At 41.2% G+C, this 12,890-nt stretch overlaps 1 protein-coding gene across 3 annotated transcripts in view; it reads right to left on the bottom strand.

Annotated features, from left to right (window-relative positions):
* Positions 1 to 12,890, bottom strand: part of MTA3 (metastasis associated 1 family member 3) — a 264,399-nt gene that overhangs the window by 54,765 nt on the left and 196,744 nt on the right. Inside the window, exon 17 of one of the 3 annotated variants that reach the window (XM_048843022.2) lies at positions 11,806 to 12,726. The exons of the other annotated variants lie outside the window; for them this stretch is intronic. Coding sequence (XP_048698979.2) covers positions 12,701 to 12,726 — 26 coding nt within the window. The 3' untranslated portion in view covers positions 11,806 to 12,700. Of the gene's footprint in view, positions 1 to 11,805; positions 12,727 to 12,890 lie in introns of those variants that run through there. 3 annotated transcript variants of the gene reach the window in all.

Below are 12,890 nucleotides of genomic sequence, written 5' to 3'. Positions count from 1 at the left end.
CTCTTCACCTGGTGTGGCATACATCCCACAGTGCAGCTGTGATAGCCAGGCAGCATCAAGGTCCCACGCATTCACCTCCCCCAGCCTGCCCGCTCTCTGCCTATCTGTGCAGGCGGGGCAGCTGTGGCTCTGCAATGCCTCTTCCTCTCCTCCACACCGTTATCCATGGCATGGGGAGCCAGTGCAGGGGAGTAAGGAAGTCACGATCTGGCCCGTGATAATAAGGTACAGTTTGGAAAGCCTAATAAGATGGCCTAGTTGCAAGTCAAGTTTTACTGTTATTGACTTTAGTAAGGGCAGTGTAATGGGGTGCACTGACCCATCCCTAGACTGGCAGGGAAAGGTTAATTTCTTCTCTGGGCATGGCTGCAGCTGTTTGTGACCACTAGGGCACACTTGATGGCAGCCCAGAAGCAGCACCTGCTACAAAAGAGGCTGCTCACACACAGTGGCAGAGGTGTAAGGAGTAGTGGGAGACAGGGCCTGCAGTAGAATTCAGGGAAAAGCAAATTTGCTGTGGCAGGAACCCCAAAACCCAAGACAGAGAAGACCAATCATGGAGGGCTAGAAGGATGGCTTACATATGCAGACCTGCTGAGCAGGAATGGAACATTTTTTGTTGTATTAAACCAGGCCCCAAGGGGATGAATGTTATTTGAAACGGGAGTGGAAGGTGTTCCTTGGAGAATCAGAGGGCGAGCTGAGGACTGGACACCCAGGCACCAGGCAGTGCAGTGGGGTAGACCAACTCTCCCACACAGAGTTTCAGAATCGTACAGAAGTTTGGGATGTTCTGATTAAAATGGAACAGAACCCAAAAAAATCCAAAGAAAAAAAATTAGTTTCAAACGGAAACTGAATGGGGAGCGGTTCCTCCGACAAGAAAAATACAAAAGGGAAAAAATTAGTTTCAGGTCAAAACAATTTCCGCTTTTTTGTTTTGTTCTGTTTACTTACATTTTGGGAAGTTTTTTAGCTTTTAAAAAATTTGTTTTAAACAGACTTTGAAACAAAATGTTTCAAAATGAAAAATTGAAACGATTTGTTTAAAAATGTTGAAACAAACCATCTGACCGTTTCAAATTTATTTTCACTTTTTTATTTACCCGAAAACTGCATTTTTCTGCAAATGTACTATTTGATCAAAAATGTCACCCCAGGCTAGTACGGGTTTGTTTTTGTTTGTATCTGTTAATCTTAATGCAATATCTCAAATTGCAGCAAATTAATTCAACTAATTGTGCTATCAAGGATTCAGTTTCAGTATGAAGAGAAAAAGCACAATATCTTGTTTATTTTTAGTACTATGGTTTTTTTAGTACGTTGTTTCACCATGTAAAAGAAATAAAATCAACGTTTTACTCAATAAAAGCCTTTATAATCTATCATTTCATGCTACCAACCTTTTCCTATTAATCCCTCTTATTTGTCTCCAAATTTCAGTTATACTTAATGAATCAATATGGTTCTATCTTCTTACTTTTTTTATATTTTATTTATTTATTTCAGAAAGCTACGAGCTAGATAGTCCAGGAGAATAAAATTGTTTGATTTAGACTCAGACTCAGAAATGGGGACAGCAGACAGCAGCAGTACAAGCTTCAACACAGCATTCTGCAGACATGCCTCAACCATGATGTGGATGAATCATCTCTAGGAGTTTGAGAGTCACCTATTGTGACAGGGTCAGGCCAGATGGCTATAGGAGAGTAATAGAAGGCAGATATATTAGCCCCAGGCTCAGTAGGTCCCTTTTCCCCGAGTAAGGTAACAGGGAAGGTTCCAGAACAATCAGGAACCTTCTGGAGACAATTAAGACAGGCTGATTAGAACACCTGCAGCCAATCAAGAAGCTGCTAGAATCAATTAAGGAAGGCTAATCAGGGCACCTGGGTTTTAAAAGGGAGCTCACTTCAGTTTGTGGTGTGTATGTGAGGAGCTGGGAGCAAGAGGCACTAGCAGCTGAGACTGAGAACGCGGACTGTTGGAGGACTGAGGTGTACAAGCATTATCAGACACCAGGAGGAAGGTCCTACGGTGAGGATAAAGAAGGTGTTGGGAGGAGGCCATGGGGAAGTAGCCCAGGGAGTTGTAGCGGTCACACAGCTGTTCCGGGAGGCACCCTAGACAGCTGCATTCCACAGGGCCCTGGGCTGGAACCCGGAGTAGAGGGCAGGCTCCCAACTCCTGGTAAGACACAGGAGGAGTCTACCTGGACTGTGGGTTCAGAAAAGCGGCCAAGCTGAGGGCTGCTGTGAAGCTCCAAGGTGAGCAAATCCACCGATGAGCGCAAGACCCACCAAGGTAGAGCAGGAACTTTGTCACACTATTTAAAAGCCTTCTGGTACAACTTTCAAAAAAGTGTCTGAGTAACTTATGGCCAATTTTCAAAAGGGACTTAGGAACCTAAATCACTTTTGAACATGGGCTCCTAAGTGACATGAAAATGGGACTTAGGCTCCTAAGTCATTTAGGATAAGGTTACCCTTGGCTTCTTTGCTGATTTGGCAACAAGGCTGCATATTACCTCCAGAAGATGGTGGTTTTGTGATGTGGACACTTACCTGATATACATTGGACTGGAAAACCACCAATTCATTTCATATAGTCTCCCCAAAACAATCCGATACAGAAAAAATTTTTAGTCATGACTCATCCAGGCTCGACTCAAACTGGTAATTTAAAGATGGAAGACTCCATAAGTCTATTATTTGTCTCCTGATACCTAAATATATTCTACCCTGTCATCCACCAAGATAGTGACACAATATAGAGGTGAGAACACAGCTGTCTGCTCAAATTGTATTTACTGATTATGATTATTCTCTATTATTTCATGGTTTAGATTTATTGTTTTGGCTTCCCAGGTGCAACTGGGTATGACTGAGAGGTTCCAACAGATATCTGTTTGAACTGCTTTTGTGCCAGAGTTTATTTTTACAAGGTCATGGAACAAGTGAATGCAATTTCTCTCCAATTAGAAGTTCAACCATCTTAAAAAAACCCTAAATCTGGTGCTACAACTGTATTTTTTAATGAAATTCACTTAAACAGAACACCTGAAGCTTAACAACAAGAACAGGTTAAAGAGATTTTCTCTTCTCTCTTAGAAATGGAAAGAGAGGTGAGTGGATAATTAACTCAGCAAAACTGTTAGTTCATATGCAGTGTTGTAGTCATGTTGGTCTCAGGATATTAGAGGGACAAGGTGGCTGAGGTAATATCTTGGAAAAGTACTTGAGGAAGAGCACTGTGTAGCTCAAAAGCTTGCGTCTCTCACCAACAAAACTTGGTCCAATGCAAGATATTACTGTACCTCACTTCCTTGTCTTTCTGCTAGTTCATACACAGTTAACAACTAAAGATGCATTATACTGCATTTTATTAAATAACACTCACTTCACTCAGATATTATAGTGACAGGAATGTATCTGCCTTTTATTTAGACATGTGCAGTTGTCTGTAGGGTTTTACATGCATAACTGGGGATTTCAATACTCTAACTATTGCCTGAGATAAATCGTAACCATCCACTCAATCTGACAAACAACTGAGCGTCTGAGAGGAGGGATGTTTAAATTAGGAAGGACTGATATTTGTAGTATGTAGAACACCTGCAATAGAGAATACACATGTACACAGCTGGCCTGTCTCTCCAGCCCAGAGAATAATCAATGCCACACTGAGGCAGGCCATTCATCCAGTTTTAAACCAGGCAGTCCTCTTTTTGGGTGCTTCGTCCCCCTCCAGTATTCAGACAAAACTAGACACGGTTTTGTCCGGTAGTGGACTGGAAATGCCTTTTTGAAGAGCATGCCACTCTGCCCCCCGCCAGGATGACCTCGCACAGATGGTACGTGTGAGGTCATGCCAGTGGAGGGGAAGTGACGCACTCTTCAAACTGACATCCTGCACATGGCGTGACTTCCTATGCATTGTGCATGTGAAGACATGCTGGCAGGGGCAAGTGCTCACCAATGTGGGGGGCCCATTCCATTCTCAGAAGTACTAGAATGTCTGATATTCCGGGAATGTGTGAGTGGCCACCCTAGCCATGCCTTGAATCTGGTTCAGGCTCTTTTTCTCAGGTCATCAGCTTTATTTCTTTCAAATAACACAAACTCAGCATATGGATTGTCCTTCCCCGCAACCCAGAGTCCTCGGCAGGGGCCTATCAGTTCCTCACAGGTTCCCACTCTACCAGCCACTTGCCTGAGAGTCATCTGCTCCAGGCCCTGCCACAGGAGCACCTACTTCCTATAGCTCTCCCTACTTGACCCAGGGACTTCCTGCCAGAGCCCCTCTGCTTCTGGCAGCTCTCTACGCCAACTGAGCTGCCTCCAGCCTTCACAGAAATCAGATGCTCATCAGGTAATCACATGACCCTTTGCAAAAGACCAGGCCCCAACCTCTTATTAATGGGCTAAGAACACAGACCTAACCTGCCTAACCATGTATAGCCCTAAAGCAGAGAGAGGGTCATGGGGGAGCTCGAGACAGGGGATGGGAGTGCCAGGAAAGTGGTGCTGCTGGGATGCAGGCAGAGAAGCCCCAGGGCCGTATGAAGTATGAAACAGGAGCGTGGGGAGTTGGTGGTGCTGGGTCAAGACAATGGATTGCAGTTCCTCTATCGTAGAGGTCAGGAGAGGGTAAGTGACATCTCCAGCTGAGCAGCCAAGGAGAGGTGTGCATTTGTGCGTGGATTAAAGGTTAACTTTCAACCTAAAATTATCACACATTCATTGGCAGAGGAATAAAGGGGAGTTGAGAAGTCAAAACAGACTAAAAACTATGTTTTGATTTTTTAAAATTCATTATTTCTTGGCCAATTTCATGATTTTTGATCTTTTGAGGTTGACAATACTGCAGTGGTCAATTGCTGTTCAACACAGGAATTTAATATATAATAACCCAATTAATAAAATTGACTGAAAGTGAAAAAAGATCTGTATAGTTATTTTTGTACAGACACTAAATATTCCTAGTAACATTTCCCATGCTTTGTACCATGTACTATGTGCCTGTTTTAAGCTGTGTCAGCTTATTTCTCATATGTTCTCCACTTGTTTGTTTCCTTATGTTTTGATTGCCAGAGATACCGAAACATAACCAGAGTTACAGTACATAGATCAAATAAAAAGCAAAGGACGGAACTATTCAACAAATAGGGAGTGTGTAGAAGTATCTAACAGATTCTGCAAAGGCTGTTTATTAAGAAAAAAAATATTGCAAAACAGAACTGAGATTTTAGAATTAGGGGAGACGTAGATGTTCCCCACATTCTCTTTGGCAGGACTTTGAAGTTAATGCATGAACTCACTTAATCTCTCATCAGTTTAGCTAAAAGCAAGAGTTTCACCAGAGGAAGTAAGGCTGACAATTAAACTAGACAATTACGACAAAGAGCCCTCACTTAAATGGCAGCATTCAAAAAGACTGACATCTTACATGTGATCCATACAAATCTTTAACCTCCAAATCAGGGGAACTTGAGAAGAACAGAGTTTATCTGAAAGCTATAAATCCCACCAAATCTCTGGAGGTTAATAAAATAGGTTTGAACTTCCAGTTTCATTAACAGAAGTTTGGGAGTTTTTGAGAATTTAAATGGCAAGGTCTTAATTCTGTACTGAGAACTTCATCAGTGAGCCTCTTAGCCTACGCTGAGCCCTTGAACTGCAACTGGGCTTTGCACAGGTGCAGTTGTCCACCCATGTGGTTCTCAAGGCAGAGCAAGAGCCTAATACACTTCCCAGGTCTGGCGACGTCTCTATTAATGTTTATAAAGTGTTAGTGAAAGATGTTACTTCACTTTTAACCAGAATGCTTAGACGGGCCCACAAGCAAGGGGTTTTGCCAAATTTTATGTAAAGAGCAACGATGGCCTCAATTCACAACCAGAGCAAACCTGAAAAGGAATGTGCCTCTTTTCATGCGTTTTCTCTTTAAAAAATAAAAGTAAAAAAATGCTGTCAAGGATTCTTACCACCAGACTGGATAAACTGCTAATAAAAATCATTCATAGAGATTGGCTGGGTTCATCTGTGGTCCTTATTTCTGCAGATAAGATGTGCATTTCCTACAGCTTAGCCTTGTCTTAAAACCAAGTGTTTCAAGTTTATTTCCTGATTCTGAAAGAACATTTGATGGGGTTGAGTAGGTTTGAAACTTTGGAAATGCTGGGATTTGGGAAAATTTTAAAATAGTCTCAACCTTGTCTGAAAACTAACTTCAGCAGACTTCAAGAATGGGCATTGCAAGAATGGCAGCAACTGACACTAAAAAGCCCCAATCTCTTAAAGCACAAAAAGAAACCGGGAGATGAATCTCTGTCCCCATTTGGTCTGTGATTTACAACTAACTGTGCATGCACATAAACTGATCCCCTGATACCAGAACTGCACACTTCATTCCCAGCAGACAAGCAAAATAACTTGCTGCCCATGTAACTTCAGTACTGCCAACAATTTGTAAATAAAGTTGTTTTATTATCTTGGAATACTTAAGGCATAAATGGGAGCTGCCCAGTTTCCTGATGTATTCTAATTCTTCTTAGAGATGCATAGCTTTGACCCCACAGAGCTGACAAAGAAGCTGTACACTGAAGTCCTGCTCCTTTAGGATAAACTGGTTTTGAAACTAGAATGATAAATCAAATATCTGGCCCTATGTACATACGAAACAAGGGCTACATAATCATAGATGTAAAACCATCCAATGCTAAATGGGAGAAATACTTCTGGGGTTAGCTAAAGAATCATTTCAAATCTTACATAATTTCCATAAATGTATTGCCTCCAAGCAAATTATCCACATTTTCTTCACAATTCTCAAAACAACTGGGGCCAAATGTGTAACTCCTTAGTAATTTGCTGGGCTTTTCCTAAATTAATGTCATTCTGATCACTGGAACATGGACACAAGAAAAAAAAAAACCCACGTACATATCATTTTCTTCAAAAACATTTACCTGGGCGATTTTTAGAAAATGATACTTTAAACCCACCACAAAAGCTGGTGATCTGATTAACATCCACATAAAATCTGAGCGAACCAAATGCTCCATTAATATCAGAATGCAAAAAACAAGTCTGGCATTTGCTGGAGCAGAGATATTCCATCTTAGTAACTAGCCCCAGAGTGTGATTCTACACAGGACCTCTCCACTGATTATATAAAAGACTTCCTAAGAAATGAAGCCAAAGAGAATGTAAAACTATTTCATTTACTGTTCTTTCTTAGGCTTGGTCTACGTTAGGAATTTATGTTGATATTAATATGGCGGTCAGGGATGTAGCTTTTCCACACTCCTGAGCAACATAGTTACACTGACCTAAACTCCAGTGTAGACAGCACTATGTTGATAGTAGGGGTTCTCCCGTCAACATAGCTATCGCCTCTCGCGGAGATGGCGTATCTTTGCCAATGGGAGAAGCTCTTCTGTCGGTGTGAGCAGCATCATCACTAAATCCTACAGCGCATAGCTGTACCAGTGCAACCGTGGTGCTGCAGCACTAAGTGTAGACAAGCCCATAGGAGCTGTATGAATATTTCAATTCCTGGAAAAGTAAATACGTCTTATGAGTCTGTAGAGCAGAACAGTGAGTGCTCTTCAGTGTTACTTTTAAAATATTACACCAACCTGTATATTAACAGGAATAAATTTGACTTTATAAGGGGCACAATCTAAATCCCATAAATATTATGACACCTGTAACAAACTGGACTAGCAAAAATCCCAAATGCATAAGCACATACACAAACAAAATGTGATATCACAGCATTTCCTATGGAACATTTGATTCAATTAATTCAACATCAGACGGGACTAGGTACTCCCCAATTACACACCTGATTTTGTTTTTGAAGGTAGTGTGATTTTTAGCAAGTAATGAAATAGTTAAGAGATAATTAACAGGAAATGCACTGTCGAAGAAATAATCTAGCTCAGCTGACAACCTAATCACCCAGAAAGTACTGCAAGCAGGAACTCCAGAACTGGAATCCAGAAAACATAATCCACAAGTAATATGGCACTAAGGCTATTGTCTAACAACTGAGGTTACATGTCCTGGAACTTTATTTCCAGACAGTAATACCAATTGAAAGCAGCTATTCCAGGAATGAGGTTCTGGTTATCAGCAATTTGTTATGGAAAATAAATTGGTTGTAGTGTTTATTACTGCATATTGGTTTGAGAAAATGATTTATTTCACCAGTTATAAAGCAGAGCAGAGTATTGTAGCATAATATTTATTTTTATTAAGATTCATGCTCTCAGTAATAGAAGTAATAATAATATTAAAGTTAAACCACATTTTTGCTGTAACATGTCATCACCACGTTACATCTAGAAACCCCATCATCCACCATGGCTTTCTGTCTTTCAACCTCCAGTGATCAATCTGCAAGAGTCACATTTGCAGCATAAAATAATATTTGCACTTCACATATTTGCATTTCATGTCACAGACGTGCATTACAAAAATAAAATGTTCAAGTTTCTAACTGAGAATGAGACCTGCCAATCTGCCAATTTCCTAACTCCGTCCTGTAGTATCAGTATTTTTGCCTGTAAATGGATGGCATGATGGCTCAACGAACCACAGCACTATTCTCTAGTACCTAATGCACCATACCACTAACTCAGTATTGCAATTCAAGTCCTGTGTCTGTCGGTGTTTAATTCAGAAAACAGGGAATATCTCAGAGGTCCAAAGACATAGTTCTCTAATGAAAGCCACAGAAAAGCACATAGTTAAGTATCTTTCTCACTTGGCAGGTGTATTAACATTACTAATAGAGAATGTCAGAATGCATGGGAATAGCTCCCATTCCAAAAGATAAAATAAATATCTGAAAAACAGATTGGCTAAAACAAAAAGATAGCAACCACCATTATACTCTAAAATTAAAGTAATACGCTAGAACAATGCAGGGAATGATCCTTATTTACTTAAGGGCAACTCACATGGCTAAGGGCTTGCAAGATCTAGCCCCTTGTCCTCACGCTTCTAATGCCTAGTCAAACCTAGAAACAAATGTACCGCTTAATTGAATCTCCTGAGAATATACTCTGTATTGGTAGTATTCTTTACACACAAAAATCAGAGAAGACAAGATTCTCCAGGTAATCAAAATACCCCTGTAAAATCTGTGAGTATGTAAATAACTGATAGTTATTAATGATTAGACTCAGGAAAAAGCTGGCTGCACATTTCAATGGAAACAACCTACATCCTTACATCAACTAGTCTGAATTTATGAACATTACAAGTGTTTACAAAAATCCTTGTTATCAGCTAAAATTAATTTTTCAACTTTAAAATTCTATAAATAAGAGAAGCTAATGTCTAATGGGGAAATTTGGAAAAGCATTTTACCTTTATATCTTTTTGGTTCTTTTTGTCTTTATTACTAGGGATGAAATAGGAAAAGAGGATCTTGGTTCTTGCTGATTATTTTCCACCTGAAGTGGAAATGCTACTCCTAACATCAGGGTTGGAGGAATGGAGGTGGTGAGTGGGAATAAGCAAACAGAGTGAATTAACTCTGTGGGGAAAAGATCATGGTTTCATGCAACCCTGATGTAGTGAGCAAAATGTCTCAAGACAAATATAGAAAAATATGAGATATAATAGAACAACTATAGAATGCTGTCAAGATTTTCCACAAGGCAGCTTGGGTCTAGAAAAGATGTCAGAGGTGACACACTGGGGTGACTCAAGGTTGCATAGTTGAACTTTGTCTCTTGAGTAGATAATTTAGGCACTGAAGTGTGATATCAGGGGTCCTCCCTTATGGCAATGAAAATGAGTGAGTATAGGCTAATTGCTGCACTCAAAGCTTCAGGGTATTTTCCTTTTCTCTGTTAATATTTAAGCTATCCCTTTCAAATTGGGACACTGGAAAGGTACTAAAATATACCGTTACTATGCCAAGTTCCAGCTCATATAGTAGCAAATTTTAAAACTTTTTAGACTATAAGATCTCTGGGGCAGGGACAGTTTGTTTGTTTGTTTGTGTTTGTATAGAGCCTATCACAGAAGTGGGCAAACTACCACCCGCGGGCCATATCCCGCCTGCAGGTCCCTCCTGCCTGGCCCCTGAGCTCCCGGCTGGGGAGGCTAGCCCCCTCCCCCACAGCCACACCTTGCTGCTGGCGCAATGCTCTGGGTGGCAGGGCTGTGAGCTGCCTGGGCCGGCCTGACCTGGTGCTCTGTGCTGCGTGGTGGCGGCAGCGGTGTGGCCTGGCTGTAGCACCACCAGCCACCGGTGCTCCAGGCAGCGCGGTAAGGGGGCACAGAGTGGGGGGGGTCGGACAGAGGGCAGGGGAGTTCGGGGTGGTGGTATGGATAGGGGTCGGGACGGGAACAGGGGGTTGGATTGGGCGGCGGAGGGCAGTTAGGGGCGGAGGTCCGGTGGCGGTCAAGGGACAGGAAATGGGGGGTGTGTGGATGGGGCAGGGGTCCCGGAGGGGCCCGTCAGGCAACAGGGGGGGTTGGATGGGGCAAGAGTCCCGGGGGAGGGGCAGATAGGAGGTGGGGGCCGGGCCACGCCCCCCTCCCCTAAGTGGCCCTCCATACAATTTCCAAAACCCGATGCGGCCCTCAGGCCAAAAAGTTTGCCCGCCCCGGCCTACCATAAAGTGAAGTAGTTTAGGAAGTCCACCTCGTCAACAACTTTAACTCAGATATTTGATTGGAAAAGTATTGGAAGTTTTACACCTACTCTTGATATGCTCGACAGGTTTTCCAGAATGTGCTGAGTAAAATGTGAAAGCAACACTGAAAACGTTTTTGTCAGCGGTTGGAACGTGAGGCAAAGTGGACAGGGAAAAGAATGTGCTTAGCACATTGGTAAGTAGGTACTAATTTTGTTGAACTTGATCACCAAGGGCAACCATTACAGAGGGAACTGCTTGTAAATCAAGACGTTGCAGATGCAGACCTGGAGTAACCTATGGCATTTGTCCCTCACTGAAGCAATAGGAAGAGTGAAAGACGGTATGGAAAACTTAAACAGCATAATTTAAGGCAGTGGCTCTCAACCTTTCCAGACTACTATACACCTTTCAGGAGTCTGATTTGTCTTCCATATCCTCAAGTTACACCTTACTTAAAAACTACTTGTTTACAAAATCCGACATGAAAATATAAAAGTGCTGACTTTCTCATTTTTACCATATAATTATAAAATAAATCAACTAGAATATAAATACTGTACTTACATTTCAGTGTATAGCGCAATATAAAGAAGTCATTGTCTGTGTGAAATTTTAGTTTGTACTGACTGTGCTATGGCTTTTTATGTAGCCTGTTGTAAAACCAGGCAAACATCTAGATGAATTGATGTAGCCCCTGAAAGACCTCTGTATATGCCCAGGGATACACGTTCCCCTGGTTGAGAACCACTGATTTAAGGGCTTCATTTTGCTCAGACCAAGGGCATATATAGCTTCAAATGTAATTTGTTCTTTTAAACAGTGAAGCAGTGTCATTACTTAAGTTACACAATGATATCCTCATTCCAAGAGATCTGTTTTCTGCTCTCCATGCACACACATCTCTATTCACATCAATGGGAGATGTGAACATACAACAAAAAGAAACATACCCCCAAACATTTTAGGCATGAGGAAGATGGAAGGAGCATATCCAAAAACATGTTTTAAAGAAACCAGGCAAAGAGCACGTGACATACAAGTTCTGTTTCACGCTTTTGAGGAAGATTGGTGCAGAAGTTAAAGTTAATCACAGGCAGGTTTACAGTCTGGTTCTACTGTGAAATTGATGACAAAAATAGTATTGTGAGATTCCTTGTTTATTGAGTTGTAATAATTTACATATCAAATGTGCCCAGTTGACAGGTAAAAAAAGATGTTTGTAATAACTAAAGTAGAACAACACTATGTACAAAGACAATAAAATACTCATATAAACAGCAATACACACACTAGCAAATTAAGCTTCAAATTAATAATAATTGTACACGGTTGCTCCTGATATACATTCTACATGAGATAATGCCATCTCAGGAGAATGTCATTGAAAAACAAAACTGAGAGTCTGATATGAGAGAGATTTCTGCAAACAAAAAAGACAGAAAGATTGCACCACAGATAGAATACACTAGTACATTTCTAAATAAGAAATTCAATCATATTGTGAAAAAACCTTTCCTGTATACATATTTTCACATATGATTATATATCCGATGAGTCAGGATGAAGCAGATACATGCAACTTTTACTGTTTCTCCATGAAGCAAGAAAAACTCGAACAAGAAAGTGTCCAGTCTCTCAAAACTTCGCCAATTAGAGATACTATTTACATTGTCCTGTGCTTGGCATACAGAGTGCAAGCTTCCAACAGAAAAAGTGGGAGCAATGAAAGGACTATTTCTTCCCCACTCATACCCCATATGAGTCTTACTCCTGAATAGGCAATGATATGGAGGGAAAGAGAGAGAGAGAGAGATTAGACTGTCATCAAAAACTGCAGATAGATTGTTTGGAGGTTTGTCCTTTTCTTGCTTTGTCAACTGCTTATGTCACCTCCCCACCTGGCTGTACTTGGGGTCCTAGTCAACTGCAGCAGGAAACAGCTTAGTATAGTCCTTATTCTCAGCTGTACACCTCAATATTTGTTCCTCCAGGAGCTGAGGCAACTCTTGATTGGGAGGAAGGAAAGAGGACATCTCAGTCTGAAATACAGCATGAACGTTCTGGAAAAGGGAGAGAGAATTAGGGTCAGGATTGGTGGTTAAATTCTATTGTGGTTTGGAAAATTGGCATTGCTACTTTCTCTCTCTACCCATAAGCCAAGATAATGATGCAAAGTCCATCAGGTAAAGAGCGATTTTCTTGGTTTGTTAGTTGTCATTAACAT

Source organism: Caretta caretta, chromosome 3 (assembly GCF_965140235.1).
Source record: "Caretta caretta isolate rCarCar2 chromosome 3, rCarCar1.hap1, whole genome shotgun sequence".
Classification (NCBI taxonomy): Eukaryota; Metazoa; Chordata; order Testudines; family Cheloniidae; genus Caretta; species Caretta caretta.
Note: the sequence above shows the minus strand (reverse complement) of the source record. Positions and strands in the feature narration are given on the sequence as shown.